Below are 20,344 nucleotides of genomic sequence, written 5' to 3'. Positions count from 1 at the left end.
CAGCACCCCCGCACAACTAATTACCAACCATTCACGACGTGGCCGCAACATACTCTGTACATAGCACATGAGCTTATGGCTAGTGTGAATCACCACACTCAAGGACAAACATAGATAAGACGTCTCAGCTGACAGGTACAGTGCATGGACCCGCCAGAAGACCACACTTTTCTCGGGCCATTATCTCCATAACCGTTCAACTTTGGACATAGGTGTTTTGGGTTATATCAGCATACTTTAACATAAGGAACATCCTCCCGAAGTTTGGCACATTCCTCCTGGGACACCCTGTATTCCTATGAAACAGTGACTGATTTCCAATGGACTACAGCGAGTTATATCACATAAGACAAAATGCTTTATAACCACCTTCTGTGCAAACCTCAAATCCCGCATTAATTTTCGTGTTCACAAAATATCTGAAGTACGTTAAAGCATGAAAGTAAACCAAAAGTAAGTCACAAAGAGATAAGTTTCACATGTATATTCATGCAGGCTCTTCATTATTTGGAGATCAATATATAGAAACAAGAAGAAAAGTTCTATCTCTTTAGTGGCTTAATTTGTTCCCAAGCTCTTTCTTATTTACTCAATATCACTGACACTAACTGACTAACTCATTAGAACATGAAGTATAGGCTTTGTTAACTAAAAGCCAGGCATACAATCCAATTATAGGCCAATTCAGTATTTCTAATAGTGACACTGGGTTCATTATTTTTGTCTGAGGTACATTTAGTATGTGTGTTCATCTATCCCAGCAAAAATTTTCAAATTAACATATATATTGTCACATATTGCCTACGTAACGTGACAAGTAAATTCACGTGGGTTTCAGATTTGGCTAAGTCGTTTATTGGACAATCTCTTCTACACTTGCAAGTACAATTACTCACAACTTCAGTATCACAGTTACTTGCACCGCTGATCTTAGTGAAGTGTCTTATGTCCTTTGTCAGATGCGAGCTTGCTTCTGCCCTAGTTGGAGCTACACTAAAAACTCATAGGTTGTGTTGAAGCTGGATTTTTATAACGTGCACTCAGACTGACTAGTGAACATCGTGCTCAAGGGTTCTGTTTTATCTGCTGGTAGTAATTGTTTCCATGGATATCCTTTCATTTCTGGGGAAACACATTTGTTATTTATGCTATTCCTATGCAACGGGCTGCTGGTATTGCGTTTCCACTGAAGTATACATTCTTCTAGCAGCCACTACCAATCAATGGATGTCTTGTCACCTGGTTTTTTGGCAGCATGCCATATTATATATATATAAAATATGTACATACATACACACACACAGTAAATGTACTAGAAGAACAACTTAGAAAAGGATTAGGAATGGCAAAGTATTCAAACTCTTCCATTCATAAAGCCTTACCATCTGAGAACCTTGCCTTCTGAAATATATTCTATCAAAATTACATATGAAGAAGATGTTACATTAGTTGGTATGGCAACTAGGTTATGGGCTGGATGACCACGGAATCAAATCTTGATTCCTTGCAAAGGCAAGAGATTTTTCTTCTCTCCATGAGAACTGTGGAGCAAAGTGGCAGGCATAAAGATAATCACTCACCATAACCTAGTTTCAAGTAAAGAATGATAGAGCTATTCCTCCACTCCCCCATACATCTTCATGACAAAGTGTGTAATTAATTAAGTGCTGAATTAATTTTATCTTTCCTTTTATGTTTATATATGTATCAAGAAGACATATTAATCCTCTGTGATCTTCAGATAGTACATGAAGAGATATCCAAAACAGAAAACAATCATAACATGCTAAAAATAAGTGTGTTTGAATGAATACCAACATCATTCACAAACTAATGTACATTGCTTCCTTTTTATTTTGCTCAGATGTCAAAGTACAGTAACTGCTTTGCATATTAAATGTACATCTGTTTTGCATTCATCCTAGCTTACTGATCTGTATTCTTTCTTGTTAAGAGTAAGTGTTGTAAGTCAATTCTTTACACAAGCAATAAAAATGTTCACTTAAAATACTGGAAGTAATAAATACTTCCCCCAAAATGCTCGAATATAAAAGAATCTACTTAGCCACCTATCAACTAGTCAGTGTGAACACTGCAGTATAATGATCATACCGTTCAATCTTTATGCTTGCGAGATATCCACTTCAATCTCCGTTGGGGTACAGCTATCTTGAGTTTGTTTGTAGATTTTGTCAATCATTCAGGAAAATTCTCAGACCTCAAACATGCTACAACCACTTCCTTCTACATCCTTTGTAACTAAATGTTTATAGTCAATTTTATTGGACACAACAGTCTGGCCATATGAGAGCTACCCACATATCATTCAGGCAGTGAAGCTGATCCCCATGTCAACTCAGGATATAAAACAAACCAAGAGCCTATACACCATAGCGAGATTTGGAGCCCTCATTTGTTGAACAGTTTCAACTGGAACTTGATCCAGTGGTCTGATCAAGTTCCAGGAGACCAAGGTACTGGCCAATATCATGCTACATGGAGCAACTAGTCAAAACAGGCAACGGAAATAATAATACACTGTAACACTGTTAACAGAGAGGAAGGGTTCAAACTTAGCAACACACACAATCCCACCACCAGGCTGTTAAAGTTCTCTGACATATATAGATTAGAAAACATCTAGGGGACAAATGTCTAGAAGGGCAGGCCAAAGAACAGAGGACAAAAATTAGTGGACAGACATTGTGTAGAACTGGACAGGCAACTGACTCCACCCTCAAGTAGGGCACTAGCAGCAGGAGGCATGTCAGTGATGTATGGTTAATCACCGCTTTGACCCGAATTATGGAGCTGAAGATGTCCGAAGCACTGATTTTTAACTTGATAGTGACATTGCTGACAGCCCGAGATGAGTTCAGTTCATTTATCTGTTGTGAAAGCTTAAAATCTTATATTTGCAAAATACATTTACTACAAATTAAGCATTCTTTCAATCTTGTTTAGTATAGAAATTGAGTTCAGCAAATAGACCGGATAAATGATGAACACAATATGTAATGAAATCCTGTCCCATGATTCTGATGAGACACTGATAGATATTGTAACTATATAGTGCTTTGTTATCTTCACTAAGGATTTTCCTGGCTCTACTTAAACCTACCAGGAAAATGCTAAGAGAGTAACCTAAAAAACCACTTCATGACTATGCGTGATTCTAGCAGGTTTCAAATGATGATGTAAAAAGATCACTATCTGAAAATGACATATATTCCAAGAGCTTTTTTGACAGATGACATCAAAGACTCAGATCCAGAACCTATATTAATAAATGCTAACACAATTCTCATAAATTTTCACATAAACTTTTCCCAATCTCTCGTAAAAGCTCCTTTACCATTACAAAGCACATGTGGAACATCATTTATTGCAACACAGATAATTGACCTCTTGTTACATAAGTTCACCCTCAGAGTTTGTAACTTAAAATAAAATTTACCCATTTTTAGAATGAAGATTAAATGTCCTGAGTATAAAAAGAGTAAAAGAAATGCAATACTTTACAGATTAAACAAAATACATTACACATAATTAAATTAAGCTATACAATTAAACATGTTCCCTTGACTGTACTGTTCTCTTATAAAAATTCTGATAGGTCTTACTTATTCATGAATTAACTTGAATTACAAAACCCTTGCACATTTGGGAACTTAGGGATAATAATGATCTAATCACGTTTTACGTACATGCAAATATGATATGGGCAGAATTCCAAAATTTTTAGTACATCTTATTGCTTTACTGTGCCATTTGTAGAACTGTTTATACACATTTTCAACAGTGTTGTTATAACATATAGAACTTAGAAGACTCACACTTCATAGGGATTTATAATGTAAGAATAAACAGGAAACAGACTGACTTACAACACTGAATAAAAGGCTAGCTGAAGAATTACTAGAGACTGTTTGGTATTCTTACTTAAAACAATGAGTTTTTTCCTGCATACACGAAAAGTATTAGCAATTTCTGCACTTTGAGCAAGAATGTGAGGCAACCATTACTGCAAGTGAAGGATGAGGAAATTTCAAGATGTATACAGTCAGTAAAATCAAGTAAAGCAATGAGCACAAAAACAAACCTACCTGATGGACTGTTTGTGCTGCCTCTATGATGTGACCCTCCATTGCTACGCAATGTTGTGGTTGTGGGTGCTGCTGGACTTGGTGGCCGAGGTGATAATGGGGGCTCCAAAATGTCCCTATACTTGGATACCATCAATACTGAGATGAAGTAGACAATGGCCAAGGCCAGGAATTGTGCTTGTTTGGTCTCCTCCTGTGCAAACAAGTATGGGTACTGTGTAATTTATCTGAACACATCCACTACTCATTCTGACAGATGCTGTTGTGGAATGCAATCTCTTACTTCAAGAGGAACATATAAACTACAGGTGACCAAGAACAATGCAGGAAATTTGAAACTAACTGAAAGCTGAAACCTGAAATAAGTGGATGACTTATACAATTATAAAATGAAAGAGTAATCAGAGTAATCTTGACATGCTTGAAGGATGGGGAAGTAACTGTACAGTGCTATCAGACACACGATAAGGAAGTATGGCCATTCACTTTGTTTGTGCCAAGGTATGCCAGTTTCCCTTGCATTGGGTAAGCAGAGTTCTAGAACAACATAAGCTGCCAAACTCTTCAAGGCTTAACTGTGTCTGATCTGCTGTTCTGTGGGAACTGAGTACATGTAAAATTGGGTTAAGTAACACTTTTCATGTGAGTATATTATTTATTGGTTTCTTGCTCATTAAACAAGTTATGTTGTTCTTGGTGCATATCATGAGGTAAGCTTTGCCAATTCCACCTAATTACATGTATAATATATGCCACTACTTGTTCTAGAACATGTGGAAAGTGCGAGTCAGGTCACTGTGAAGCCTGGGTTAGCTATGTTGCTGAGCGAGCATGGAAGACTTAAAACTTGAGCTTTGCTCAGAATATGGAGGCTGTGTAACCCACGTTGTTCGGTAACATATGGAAATCTTGGGTCAGTCATGATATAGAACAGGACAGGTTGTGCATGTTGTGTCTGTCCATGACAAATGTAATTCTAGAACCATGTCCAGAGATTTAATTGAGTTTGCTGTAACTATGTAAGGCATTCTCATGTCTCTTTACTTGCAGCAAATATGATAAGTACAGTGACATAAGAGTCCCTGCTATTGCACTTTCAAAGGTGCTAGCTATCTTCAGTAGCTGGACAGTTCATGTAGTTGTGTTATGAGAATGAACCAATTTGGGTTTGATTTCCATTGTGTATGTGTATGTATTGTTGCTGGACACTCTTGAAGAGCACATACTCCTATTTCCCATTCACATAGTTGTTCCTTATATTATTGTCAACTGCTGACACTTTCTTACTCTGGTATAAGGGTGCAACTTCTAAGCCTTATATTTTGATATGATTTAAGGATGTGACTACAGATGGGGTATAGATCAGAGATTGGATTTACTGACCACTTGTATCACACCACTCGGAACTACACTTTACAGACTACTAACACATACAGACTAGTATCCTCAGTCTATTACAATCTCTACTAGCCGTTTCCTGGTAACAGATTTTAAAACAGGAACTTTAAAAGTCTCATTGAATTACACACTTCAAATATCACATATATAGTCTTCTTTTCACAGCCTCACTCTTGCAACTCTTTTCTTCACAACCTACCATACAGAACTCTTCTTAACTGACTAGTCTTCTCTTCACAGGCTGACTTTCAATTGAACTCTCTCACTCAAAGTCAAAGTCACATTGTGACTGACAGTAAGTCAGTCTTGGTGTTAAGACCAATCTGGGGCTTATGACCAGATATTTATTACTGTTTGACAGTTTCAGTCTTGTTTTTATGGGGTGCCCTCTCTGATGAGAGGACGTGTCTGTCTTTTGTCAGAGTCATTGTCTGCAGTAGTAAGTCATTTGTCACAATGTAAAAGATATTTACATTTTACATGTTAAGCATGTTAATAAATGTATATAAAATACAATGTATATACAGCACCTCTGTCAGTCCAGGCTCAGTACAGCAGATTATGCCCTATTTCTAGTAGCTTCCACTACAACGGCAGTCTAGTCACTTGAACGGTCATGTGGTTGACCGCCGCCAAGTTTAAGCCTCTTATATTTTCTATGTTGGGCTTCTCCTTGTTCAATATTGCGAACATTTTCGTTATCATGATTTTGTACGACTTCCGCTTGTTGCCTGCATAATTTTGTTATATAATCATATACGTATTGATTTTTGAAAGCCATGTGTAAATCGTGAACTGGTGTGCGCATTGGAAAATTGAGAAGGTTGCGGAGAACCTTGTTTTGTAGGCGCTGCAATTTCATTAAATGGGTAACTGCCATGAATTCCCAAGTGGGACTAGCATAAGTCATTAAACTCTCTCTCTCTGCCTGAGGTTCTTGCTATATAGCCTCGGGGTGGACCAAAAAAGAAACTGCCGCCTATAACAATCCCTCTATTGTTGTTTTGGGCAGCTACCTAGCAGCAGCTCAGATACTGTTGACATGTTTACTCGCCATTACCGAACAATGCATATTCCTTCTCATGATCGTTGCATAGCAACAGTACTAAATGTTACAATACACTTGTCTAGGATAGTACTCTGGTGGTCTGTGAGCAGTCTGTTCTCTCCAGCTTTCATTTATACACCCTTACATACATCTTGGGAATGTGATGCCAGCAACAGAATCAGAGATGATGAGGGTTTGCCTGTCTCTCTTTCAAGAACTGGATAGTGACGTAGGGAGATTGGCAAATGCTTCAAATTGGTCTTAACAAAGCATGCTGTGGGGATGGGAGGTCAGGATTATATCAAATAATCAGCCTTAATTTGAATGGTGTTCAGGTTCAACCACGGAATTAAGTGAGCTCATCCTATTTAACTGTAATATTTTTACTCGGCAGTTCATTAAAATAACATATCTTCAGTTCAGATGTGTTTTCACATATTATTTACACTCAGTCCATAAAGTGATATCATGTCTATATATCTACCTGCATTTTTCACTTCTCAAACTAATTAATGATTTTAGATGGAACTTGGTATGGCAAGTATGAACTAAACATAGTCAGCAGATAAACTTCATGGTTGTCAGTACTATCTCATATCAACATTGTGTCAGAACTGCCTCCTTAACCAAGATCAGGCATATGATAAATATAAATAATGATAAATTGTATAAACAATTAAGACGTATCATATTATAAATGTTGTATGATATGCTGTAAATTTAACAAAATAAAACAATTGTATATAAGGAACATGTGCAGGAACTCTGTGCACACCAAACCAGAATTTCACTTTCTACACTTGGTTCTGAAACATCCATCAGTTAACATTATTGTCACTTTATAATGGCTAACCATTTTGCTAAAAAATACAGACATGCCCACTCACCACATCCCTGTAGATGACGGCTCGCAATCTGTTGACATCCATGTCTTGCAGTAATTTCTCTGGATCTTTCACAGGACTTGACTGACTGACTAAGTTCTCCACAATATTCTGCAACATACAAAACAACAACATCAAACTGCTGGACATTTTAAATAGCATTTAACACTACTGATAATACAATGAAAACCATAAAAAGACAGAAATCTTAAGTCAACCCTTTCAGTGAAAAATACATATATACGAAGGGCACTCCATATATAATGCCTCCTATTTTTTGTGTTAATCTGTAACGTCTGAGCTGGATGTTGGTGGTGTTGCAGTCTGTCAGGACCTGTTGCACCAGTTTGAGGCTGAAGGTAACAAGTTTCTGGACAGCATCGTCACCAGAGATGAGACGTGGTGTCACCACTATGAGCCAGAATCCAAAAGATAGTCCATGGAGTGGCGACATCCGGATTCCCCAAGAAAAAATTAGTTCAAGACACAGCCATCGGCAGGGAAAGTGATGTGCATGGCCTTTTGGGATAGGTGGGGTGTAATTTTGTTAGATTTCCTGGAGCCTGGTGAGGCTGTCAATTCTGAACGCTACAAGACGACGCTGACTAAGCTGGTAGCCTGCATTTCACGAGTCAGGCCAGATAAGCAGACAACCTTTCGCTTGCAACATGATAACACTAGACCCCATACCAGTTTGTGACCACTGTGCACATTGCAAAGTTTGGCTAGACTGTCCTACCACATCCACCTTATAGCCCTGATTTAGCACTTTCAGACTTCCATCTCTTTGGGCCTATGAAAGATGGACTACATGGGAAACATTTTCCAGACAATGATGCTGTCATTGCAGCTGTAACAAAGTGGCTTGCCTCTGCTGGCGCAGACTTTTACTAGCACCGCATACAGGCTCTTGTTCATCGCTTGGCAAAAGTGAATAACAAATGGTGGTGATTATGTGGAAAAATTACTGTAAGTAGCTGCGATCTTGCTCTATTTAACTGTGTTATTATGCTTTCTGTATCTGTTGTAGTTTTCATTAAACAAAAATAGGAGGAATTATATACGGAATGCTACTCATATGTATTTGTTTCTATGTTTTGTGGTTGCTTGGGACAAATCAATATATTTATCTTAAAACTTAAACCTGTTTAACATTGTTAAGCCTCCTGATTCTCTAAATTCACAATAAGAAGTCTGTTGAAAGAGGTTCCAAAGACTGTACAAAGTCTTTCCTACAAAAAAAAAATGTGAATATTGTCACATGTAGGGGGGTATGCATGACTGATATTGTGAGGTCTAGATCTCACTGAATGGATTTATTAGGCATCTCTATTATAATTACAACAGTTCACATATTTAACTCCTTCTAGATAACAAATCTCTCACTGCTGTCTGGATCTTGCACTGGTGTCTCACCTCTTGTCTTCTCTCGAGGTCCATAATTAAGTAATTCTGCACTGAATGAATGAATCTGTCTCACACACTCTCTTGTTATAAACTTCCAGTGAACCATGTAGAAGTCACCTTCTTCAGCAGTATAGTTATTGCATTCACAGAAGTTACTTTACTTTGAACAGTTTGTTGCCGTGTGAACGGAAACATTCCTGTATGTGCTGTCTGGGAATCAATGCCTCTGTCATAACTTTGAGACGTGTTTCAACAAGCAGTTACCAATGGATTTACATGTCACATTGCTCCCTCCTTAAGCATATCACTTTTCTTTTCTTCCGAGGGCTGTGCTTGCAACATCTGTGATCGGTCTCACCTTCCTTCCTGTGGCTTGGCTTTTTTTCTTTTCTCTGGCAGTGTTCTTTCTTCCACCGCTACCACCGTTCCCTCCTCAAGTGTGCTCCCCCAAGCGGTACCCTGTTAAGGTTACAGATAATCCATTTGTCCAACATCAACACTTTACTGTCCTTTTGTCATTCCATTTGTGGGGGTGAAACTATCCAGAGTTGCCGGTGCACCCATATCTCTGGCTTCTCTTATGCCAACTATGCAAGTAGGCTCTTCAACCATTTTGGAGGTGGTCAACCTTTCCACAACATTCAGTTCTTGATTTTTTTGCACTGTGATAGAAATCTGGCTGTTCGCTTTGCATTCTCCAATCTGAAGGTCTTCCCAAATATTCTCCCAGATGTCCTCTCACTTCTCAGATATAGTTGCTCTTTAAGCCTTGGATCATTATTTCCTTTATGTTTTCCAGTTTCAGCTGACATTTCTTCCTGAACGTCCATCCTTTATGGGTTCTTTGTTCTACCTGCTTCCTGGTCCAATCTTTCCTGATGACATTTCTCTGGAGCCTTGCCACTCCTGCACAGTGGATCATCCTCCTGCCAGCAATGGTCACTTTCTTCTGAGATCAACAATTTCCCAGGGTCCTTTCCTTCAGCTTCTGGCAGCACTCTATGGCCAGATTCCGGTTAATATGCAGCTGCCTCTGTCCTTCAACTGTTTTCACTATGGCATCTTCCTTAGGGACCTCCTGATGTTCCGCTTCAGGCTCCCTTTTCTCTGGATTGGCCTCCATTGTCTCTTGGTAGGCCTTCATGTCGGCTTACTATGGATTTCATTTCCACTTGGCCAGATCTTATCTCCTCTTTCATTTCTCTCAGATCATCATCCGCCTTCACCAGGCTGGTGTCCATCATTTCCTTAGAGCTTCACAGCCAGCCTCCTATTGGCCTCCGCCTCTTCCAGTTGAATTTCTTCATTTCCTTTAGAGCTTCACAGCCAGCCTCCTATTGGCCTCCGCCTCTTCCAGTTGAATTTCTTCATTTCCTTTAGAGCTTCACAGCCAGCCTCCTATTGGCCTCCGCCTCTTCCAGTTGAATTTCTTCATTTCCTTTAGAGCTTCACAGCCAGCCTCCTATTGGCCTCCGCCTCTTCCAGTTGAATTTCTTCATTTCCTTTAGAGCTTCATAGTCAGTCTTCCTACTGGTCTCTGCCTTTTCCTGGTTGAATTTTTTCATTTCCTTTACAGCTTCAGAGTCAGCCTTCCTATAGGCCTCTGCATTTTCCAGGTTGGATTTCATGTTGTCATTAATTTCAACCAGCATGACTTTCAGGAATTCCATGTCTTCCATTTTCATAGAACGACACTGTAACTATGCAATTCAGTCTTCAATCCAAGAATTCTGTTCAATTGCTCAAAGTCTGACCATTTCTGACACCAAAACTGTCATGACTTTACTATCACAACCACTTTCTGACACCAAAATGTTACATGTAGGGGGTACGCGTGACTGATATTGCGAGTTCTAGATTTGAGTGATTAAATTTGTTAGGTGTCCCTACTACAATTACACATGCTTACAACAGTTCACACATTTGGCTCCTTCTGGATAATGAATCTCTCACTGTTTTCTGTATCTGGCACTGGTGTCTTGCCTCTAGTCTTCTCTTGAGCTCCGTAATTATGTAATTTCATATTGAATGAATGAATCAGTCTCGCCATCTCTCCTGTTATAAACTTCCGGCAAACTGTGTAGAAGTCACTTCCTTCAACAGTAGAGATACTGAGTTCTTAGATATTGCTTTACTTTGGATGGTATGTTGCCATGTGAACAGTAACATTTCTGTATGCGCAGCCTAGGAATTGATGTCTCTGTCACAACCTTGGAGACGTGTTGCTGATAAAGATATCCCTGTAACAGGCAGTGAAGGCCTCCGGGTTGTGAGACAACTAGACTCCCACATTTTCTAGAAAATTGGCTCACAGATGGCAGTAAGGTTTTCAGCCTTATGCACCAGCCCTCTTAAGCACCAGGAAGATTCCTGGTACTAATTTCGGTTAGAGGCTGAGTCGACCCCAAGGGCCATAGTGCCGCTGGAAGGATTAGGTCAATTCAAAAATCCAATGACCTCATCGGGAATCATAGCCACAACATACTGGCTTGGAGCAGAGCGCCTCAACCAACTATGCTACCGCATATAATTTATTCAAAATATTATTAACCAAAATGAAGGTGTGAAGGGAATGTACAGCCCACAACACTACTGCACTGAAAGGGTTAATTTCGAAATAAAGTCAAATAAATCAGCAAACACTCTACAAAATGAAGGGCAGTGGGAATAAAAACATTTCTGAAAATAATTGTGGAATAACAGCTATTCTGCTTATATTTCAGCCAAGTTTATATAAAGAATGATCAGGGACATATACTTAAATGTATTTCATTACATTTTGACTGTCAATGGCAACAGGTTGTGAGTATGTCTTACTGCTTTACATTTTTAATATACTGCATTCCTTTTTTCGACTTCAAAGTGGCTGGCAATGGCTGAGGTGTTGAAGCGATTTGTTTGACAGTGCCCACTGCCTGCTAAAAAGAAACATAATTTCAAAAAAATATTTTCATAAGAAAACCTTTCACATTTTTTTAGTTACTGCTTTCACATATTAATTATGTAACAATACCATCATTTTGAGGCAGATTAATTTTCTCTTCTCATTTACAAACTTACTTCTTATTTACCATGTTGCAGATTTTCACTTTACATTATTTCTACATAGTAGTCCACCATTATTAACAGTGGTTATATGAACCTTGGTTACAAGCACCTATGATTAGCAAATTACATAAGCACTGTATATGTGTCTGAACAACTGAAGTATTCAGTCTCCAGCATACATTGGCTCTCCATGTATTACAGCGTTCCGTATATAATNCACTTTCTTACAGCTGCAATGACAGCACCATTGTCTGGAAAGTGTTGCCCAAGTAGTCCATCTTTCTTAGGCCCAAAGAGATGGACGTCTGAAGGTGCTAAACCGGGGCTATAAGGTGGATGTGGTAGAACAGTCCAGCCAAACTTTGCAATGTGTGCAGTGGTCGCCAAACTTGTATGGGGTTTAGCGTTATTGTGCTGCAAGCAAAAGGTTGTCTGCTTCTTTGGCCTGACTCAGGAAATGTGGGCTTTCAGCTTAGTCAGCATCATTTTGTAGTGTTCAGAATTGACAGTCTCTGGTCGTCATCTGCTTATCTGTATGGATGAGGCGCTGTTCATTGTGACGAGTGGCAGCTGAGCAGGGACGCCCAGGGCATGACTTGTCGTGCACTTCACTTTCGCCACTGTTGAAACGCATTACCCACCACCTCACTGTGCTGACTTCCACTGTATTGTCTCTGTACACCTTTAGCAAGTGTCGATGGATGTCAGTGGGTACAATTTGTTCGGCAGTGAGAAATTCAATAACACATCTGTGTTTAATACGCACTTCTATGTCAGACACCATTTTGGTAGACTCCTCTGCTGTCGCTATCTGTCGCACGACAACCAAACTAACAGTAGATTGGCGGGAAGGTTCAACCTTTACTACAACACCACCAACATCCAGCTCACACGTTACATATTAACACAAAAAAATAGGAGGCATTATTTACGGAACGTCCCTAGTAACTAAGGATACATTAGACCCTCTGAGAGGATGCACAATGCAAAATGCAGATTGAGTGATTCTAAGGTCATTTAATGATGCTATTTCAATTATGGGGATATACAGTGTCAAGATGTGTGCAGAAATAATAATCACCAATGAGTGTGTATGGCCAGAACTTTCATCATGGTCAACTTCAAGCTAATAAGCTGATATTCACCTAAAGGGACTAAGGAAAACCAAGAAAACCATCACTCTGACTCAGAATGGAAATAAGTGCCAAGAATTAATGCTTGCTTAATCGCCATTGTATTATTAATGCATAGCACATGTTTGTACTCTGTTCTTTATAGCACATGAATATGCTGTATCCGTTCCCAACTGCAGTACTGTCAACAGCAGTTACAACAGGATTTGGCAAAAATTGACTGCTGTATTTAAAAAATAATTTAGCAATTAACATTATACTAACCCAACACCACAGCAGCCTACGTAGTCTAGGGGTAATGTTCCCACCTCATGACTCAAGGTACGCGGGTTGAAAAACCCGNGATACCACTGCCAAGTAGAGGGCAGAAACCTTGCTGGCAGAAAGGGACTAGGAACCCCTGCCAGAGGAGGGATGACCTCACTGACAGAAAGGGACTAACTATTAGATACCACTGCCAAGTAGAGGGTAGAAACCTTGCTGGCAGAAAGGGGCTAATAGCGAGCACCAGTACCGGTAGGGGATGGAGACTGTAGAAATTAAAATGGGGGACATACAATAGATTATCAGTCATGGTGCATGGGGAAACCCAGCCCCTCAATACTGAATCACTGAATCCAACACCACAGACTTCTGGAACAGTCCTCTATTATATGATGTGTGGCTGGATCAAGGACTAGTTTATGAAACTATTCCATCTTCTGAGTTTATAATATAATGTTGGTTATCCCTCAGAGATGGTAATGATGTTAAGTTTTTGGTTGTATTAATCTAAAACATCTCTGAGCATGCTTCACGATCAAATAGTGATGGAAGTCACTATGTCACCATTATAAAGTAACTAGATTCTACAGTCCCAGTGTATTTTCCTATACCCAAAGACCTAAAGCCCAATTAGTTAATGGAAAATATATTTTAAATCTATCAATTTTATGTAGCATACATTTTTAAAATAAGAGACTTCTAAGAGCAACTCTTCATAAGACATTTAAATATGACAGTTCATATGAGCAATGGATAAGTAAATAATGAAGTACCTTTGGAGATGCCTGAACACCACGGATCAGTGACTGCAGATGAGCTGCTCTGTTGTTACTGCTGCTGAGTGCAGGTGGCGAGAGGGTGGGGAATGGACGGCTACGCTCCTTGCACTCAAGGCAATTACGCACAGCACAAGTGCACACCTGTTGGCAGTAAGTCTTAATAACAGTAAGGCATATTTCATTACTTAAATGACAAAGCAGAAGCAAGAGAAACAATACAGAAACAATTAAGTCTTATCATTTACAAACAAATGCTGATGATTTGTTAAAAATGTAAGGAAATACAATCACATATTTGCTAATGCACATAAAGATTTAATATTTTTTTTTTGCAAGGGAACAAAAAAAGGTAAAGCTATTGCTGTTAACACATCATGGAGGCCCACAAGGTAGAGAGACATTGAGGCTCCCACATTTTTCTAGATAATCGGCTCATGGATGGCGGTGAGGTTGTCAGCTGACCTTTACTCCCAGGAAGACTCCTGGTACACATTTGTGCTAGGGGCTGAGTCAACCTCAGGGCCATGGTGTGGCTGGATGGTTCAAGTCAATTGAAAAATCTAATGAGCTAAGAATGCTGCATAAGGAAAACTATGCATAGTGAATTCAGGGATGAAAGAGGAAATGAACGAAGCTATATCAAAGATTCTATATTGTTTGCCTGGAATAACTGGAAAAAAACCATGAAGAATCTCTGTATTGGCTGAAATTCAAATCAGACACAAGTACATGTACAAGTTTGTTGCAGCTATTGGTCCGTTTAACAATTTAACAATTTCTCAACTGTGTATGTTACAAGTGATGAAGTGGGAAGGATGTGAAAGGAACTGATTATAGCCTATATGAAGGTACCAGAATCTGAAAATTTTCCTTGAGGAACTAAGAAAAACAGCAACAAACTCTGACTGGAAGGATGATTGCAAATTATGAAGTTGGAAGGATATGTGGAAGGAACTGGTCATCGCCCATATTAATTTTAATTGCACCAGATTAAAATCCTTACCACAGGAGCTCACATCCCAAATTAAATAGCGCCATTTAATTAACATTATATCCCCTTTTCTAAAAACGTAATTTTGTCCAAAATTATCAATGATAAATATACAAAATAACAAAACATTTTAAAGCAAACACACAGAGACCACAACACTGCAAACATTTCATACCTATAATCTGTTAAATGCAAGGGACTTGGGTATGAAACTGTTACATGATAAAGAAAAAATAATGGGTGTTCCACACACATGGCTACCTAGACCAAATCCTGATATTGCAAACATATAGTGACTCTGAAACACTGGAAACCAAATCCATACTGACACAGCTCATCATCCGAGAGGACTTCACTGTTCATTGTGCATATTCATTACCTTGGTAAATGATATGAGAACTGTACTCCATATGTATGCAGATCTTAAAATCATAATTCCATTCACCATGTTCCATAAGACTTGGGCTTACCAGTCGCAGACACTGACGCAAAATACCACCACTTGACATGTTCTTCTCAGCCTCTAATTCACCAAAATTGAGTGAACTAGCAAAGATGAGGACATCGGCCATATTCACTAGGCGCTGCAGAAATGAAACTGCAACCTCGATGGGCATTCCTTGTGTAGGCTCTATCACATCGAGTTCACTCTGGAAACAATTTCACAACTATTCAAATTTTCATTATTTGTATTCTTACTTTTAGACATGATTGTGTAGACTTTTACAGTTGCCAAACAGCGGTCACCTGAGGGCCTTTAGATATTTTTATAGGAATGGAAACTTATGGGATGAAAGATGGAACACTTTAGTTATTGGACAACAGGTGTAACACACCTGTATCTAAGTTTTGAAATAATATGAGACAATTATTTTTTATAACTTAACCAATTTTATTAAATATTTTAAGTGCAATTCAGATCTTTAAATTACACTTCATCATCCGTGCATCATATTACTGTGGCAGTTGATGCACAGGTCTAGCAGGCCTCAGCAATGTTAACTGTTTATAAGATAAATCCCCGCCCAAGCATACACAGTAGAACACCGATTATCCAAATTGTCGATTACTTCAATAACAGATACCAAGGAATGTGTCTGCTAAACAAACAGCATTGTTGGACTTCTTCAAATAAAGCATTTGAAAGTTTTAATTTATAATCACCTTTATTAAATTTTCATGTTTCACCTGTCGTTTTTTTATTACTATTACAATAGTGCATCACAATAGTGTTCTTCATGGATACGCTTAATCCACTAATCCATAATAAGAGTAAGATGGCGGGCGCTGATACTTTGTATCTGGATCGATCTGAAAAGACTATGTATTTTAATGAAGAGCCTGGCATTAGTACTTGTCTTAAGTGTATATATTTAGAATAGTATCTACAGGTAGTGTTATCTGGGTTAAATTCGATAAAATAGGCAGCTAAACTTTTATATGCCGATTCTAATATGGCTGGTACAGTGAGTGAGTGATGTGATTAGTGATAACTGTGTAAAGGAATTGTGGCATATTACTCAATTTCCTAAAAAGAATAGTCAGACAAATATTATACTACTAACGCCACCCCTGAGGTATGACCAAGTATCTAATGTATATATAAATGATGATATTAACAATTTTAGCAAGAAATTGTGGAAATACATGAAATTGAATGAACATGTTACTATTCTAGAAAGTCCTCAAAATAGAGACTATTTTACCAGACACGGCCTTCATTACAATGGATATGGCAAAGATATTATATGCAGTCAGCTTGCTTTGAGTATTAAGAACTTGTTCCAGCATACGGAGACACCACCCATTAGTTTAGGTTGGGACAACAAACCACCGGTTTTAGTAGAGATAATACACCCTGTTACTTGTAACGAACCTAGTAAGACTACATCAAATGTGGCTGAGGAAAACAGTAAGTTGAACGAACGTAATGCCTATAGAATATCAATGAGACGAAAGAAGCTACCAGTTAATAGAACAGATGATTTTTATGGTCAGCTTAAACATAAACAAAGTAATAAATAGACCAAACAATAAAATAGTTTTTAACAAAGTTTCTGCAAATAATAACGAATGTAATAAGCTTAAGTACAAGGTACCCTTCATTGAATACCATCAAAACATCAGGTCAATACAACGTAAAATTGATGAACTGTTAAGCATATGGTTTGATGCATACCCCAGGTACTTTGCTTATCTGAACATCACCTACGTGATCAAGAAATTAGTATGTTATGCTGTAGTCCATACCGATTGGCAGCTAAGTATTGTAGAAGTACTAGCAAGTCTGGAGGAGTGTGTATTTATGTACACAAATCCTTATCATTTACAGCTATTGATCTGAATAAGTTTTGCAAAGAGCATGATTTTGAAGTGTGTGCCATCAAACTATATTTAATGTCTGTTACTTATTGTATAATATCAATCTATAGATCTCCAACAGGGAAAACCCCGTATTTTATAAGCGCTCTTTAATACTTGCTTCTCCTGATCTTATGCAACTTAAAAGTAATCTTGTGGCTGTTTTTGGGAAGATAGTGGATTGGTTTCAGGCTAACTCATTGACATTGAATCTGAAAAAAAAACACTCATTTTATATACTTTAAAGCGAAAATGAGCCAATCTGACCAATCCACTTTAAAGTTCATGGACAAGCAAATAAATAGCACACACTGCATTGATTTCTTGGGAGTGATACNCATCCTTAAATTCTCTATTGTTAAAAACAATTTGAGGGTTCTAATAGCAAAACAAGCAGAATTGACTGATATGTTGGGTTTTTGGACTTTATCCATCGTCCTGGTTTTTAAGATAACAAATAAAAACCAGGACGATGGATAAAGTCCAAAAACCCAACATATCAGTCAATTCTGCTTGTTTTGCTATTAGAACCCTCAAATTGTTTTTAACAATAGAGAATTTAAGGATGGTATATTTTGCGTATGTTCACTCTGTCATTATGTATNCAAAATACGGAAATTCCCGTCATTTTTTGAACACACCTCGTATGTTCACTCTGTCATTATGTACGGTCTTCCCATTTGGGGAAATGCTGTTAATAGCAAAAACGTTTTTATAACGCAGAAGAGAATTATAAGAGTTAATGTGAGCCCCAAAATATCTTGTCGGGGACTTTTTAGTAGTTTAAATATTTTACCTTTTTATTCTCAATACATGTACTCCTTGCTGTTGCTGGTAGCAAAAAATGCATCTAAATTTGTAATTAGCAGTGAGATATATACAATAAATACAAGACAAAGCATTAACTTGTATTTGCCTTCGGTTAACTTGTCCAAATGCAAGAAAGGTCCTTACTTTTTGGGTATAAAGATTTTCAATCATTTGCCGTGGGATATAAGGAAATTGCTATATGATGTTAATAAGTTTAAAGTGGTTACTAAGAATATATTTTTACAGGAATCTTTTTACTCAATAAATGAATACTTCAAGTAGTCTGATAAATGAAATCAAATTTCATTTATGTTGCTGTTTGGGTCACATTTTTATATTGACTTACACACTAATTTTACATTTGTATATTATTTTGCAATTGTATGTGTATAATGTATCATATTAATGTATTATTGTATTACTGAATAGGGTGTAATGTCTTTGTATTACTGTATTACCAACTGACAAGGCTGCTTGTTGTATGGCCACTATTGTATCTTATTTTATTGTATGTGGGCATCTTCTGTATCCTAGGTGATGATCACTGTTATGGATTACTCAAAGAAAAATAAAATGAATTTCGAAAATCTGAACCATGTCTGTCAATAATTAATTCAGATAATTGGTGTTCTATTGTAATTTGGCTGCTCCTGCCAGAATAACAAGGGACTTAAATTCCATATTCACAGGTGACAAAGGCTAACTTTATTAATGCAGAAACTCTTGAGACCTTCATGCCTTTTTGTCCAAATATCTTCCACCTATGTGCTTACAGTCAACCATTCAAAGAATATATATTTTAGTTTCCTACATTTGCTAAAGTTTAAATTTACTACATGGTAACTCACATTTGGTGATGTGGCTGAAGCAAGTAATGGCAAAAGACCTCCGCATGCTATGATGAGATTATCTGCCAGCTGGGAGATCAAGTGGACTGTGTTCACAACAAAGATGGCATTCTCACTACTGTTGACAAAATCTAAAACTGATTTTGTTGAATGACTGAAACAAAAAATGTTCATTACACTCAAACAGTTTCTGGCATTGTGTTCATAAGCAGTGCTGACCAGAGACAAAACAACAATTTTCCTCTGATTTACCATATGACAAATGAGGTGTCATCTTACAATCACGAACAGAGCAAAATACTTATCAGGGCAAATGTTGATGTCACAAGCAGTATAAGGAACTCATGCTGTTAGGGTTTGTATGAGTAGCATTACCAACAATGATAAGACAAGCTATTCTATGCTAAACATCACAAAATAATTACTGAATGACTGGTAGCAGAACTGCTGAACAGTGCCTGTAACACCATGAGAGGAGTGGTCAAGCTCTACAGCAGTACAAGTTTCTAAAGCTCTGTCCTGCAGTTGTAACTAAACTCCTGAATCAATAGTGGTGAATTTCACCAAACAAGGAACTACTCAAAAGCAGCATGAACAAGCATGGACTTTCCACGAATTTAAGTTTTAAGAACAGTGCTGTCTTACAGTATCGTAAATCAATATTTATAATATATTATATTATATACCTACATATTTTCTCTGCAGCAATGTTTGCAGGTATACAACAACATAAAGTATCTCAAATCTTCAAATTTTGAACCCTGTGCAAGAACACTATGCAAAGATGATAATCACCAGAGGTACAACATTATCCTTTTTAGTAATAACAAAATTTGTTGTGAAAAAGAATTGTTTCAAAAGTGCAACAAAAAAATATAACAGTAAATTTAAGGTTATGCACCATAAAAATGAAGAGAAAATAAAATCAAGAAAATAAAATATATCACAGCTATGGATCATTGCTGCATTGAAAACTATAAAAATGATTAATAGAATGTAATATGAAATAAAACAGAGTATGACAATTACTTGGAGATTTTAATATAAACAAGTAAAAGCTAAACGTTTTAACAATTAAACATGTAGGCAATGTACCCAGTACCCATGGGCAGGGCATGTTGCACAAATGGGGGAGATAAAGAATGCATAGAGGTTATAGGTGGGAAAGCTGGAAGGAAGGAGACCACTGGGAAGACCAAGACAGAGGTGGGTGGATATTATTGAAATAGATCTTAGAGAGATAGGATGGGATGGAATGAATTGGATT

General features: G+C 37.8%; 1 protein-coding gene across 1 annotated transcript in view; it reads right to left on the bottom strand.

Annotated features, from left to right (window-relative positions):
• The window catches only part of LOC111863698 (neurobeachin), a 554,452-nt gene that overhangs the window by 44,327 nt on the left and 489,781 nt on the right, over positions 1-20,344 (bottom strand). The window contains exons 23-28 of the mRNA XM_033751163.1: positions 19,078-19,231; positions 15,529-15,708; positions 14,062-14,208; positions 11,669-11,761; positions 7,440-7,547; positions 4,107-4,299 (exon numbers count right to left, since the gene is read on the bottom strand). Coding sequence (XP_033607054.1) covers positions 4,107-4,299; positions 7,440-7,547; positions 11,669-11,761; positions 14,062-14,208; positions 15,529-15,708; positions 19,078-19,231 — 875 coding nt within the window. The remainder of the gene's footprint in view (positions 1-4,106; positions 4,300-7,439; positions 7,548-11,668; positions 11,762-14,061; positions 14,209-15,528; positions 15,709-19,077; positions 19,232-20,344) is intronic.

Source organism: Cryptotermes secundus, unplaced genomic scaffold (assembly GCF_002891405.2).
Source record: "Cryptotermes secundus unplaced genomic scaffold, Csec_1.0 scaffold369, whole genome shotgun sequence".
Classification (NCBI taxonomy): domain Eukaryota; kingdom Metazoa; phylum Arthropoda; class Insecta; order Blattodea; family Kalotermitidae; genus Cryptotermes; species Cryptotermes secundus.
Note: the sequence above shows the minus strand (reverse complement) of the source record. Positions and strands in the feature narration are given on the sequence as shown.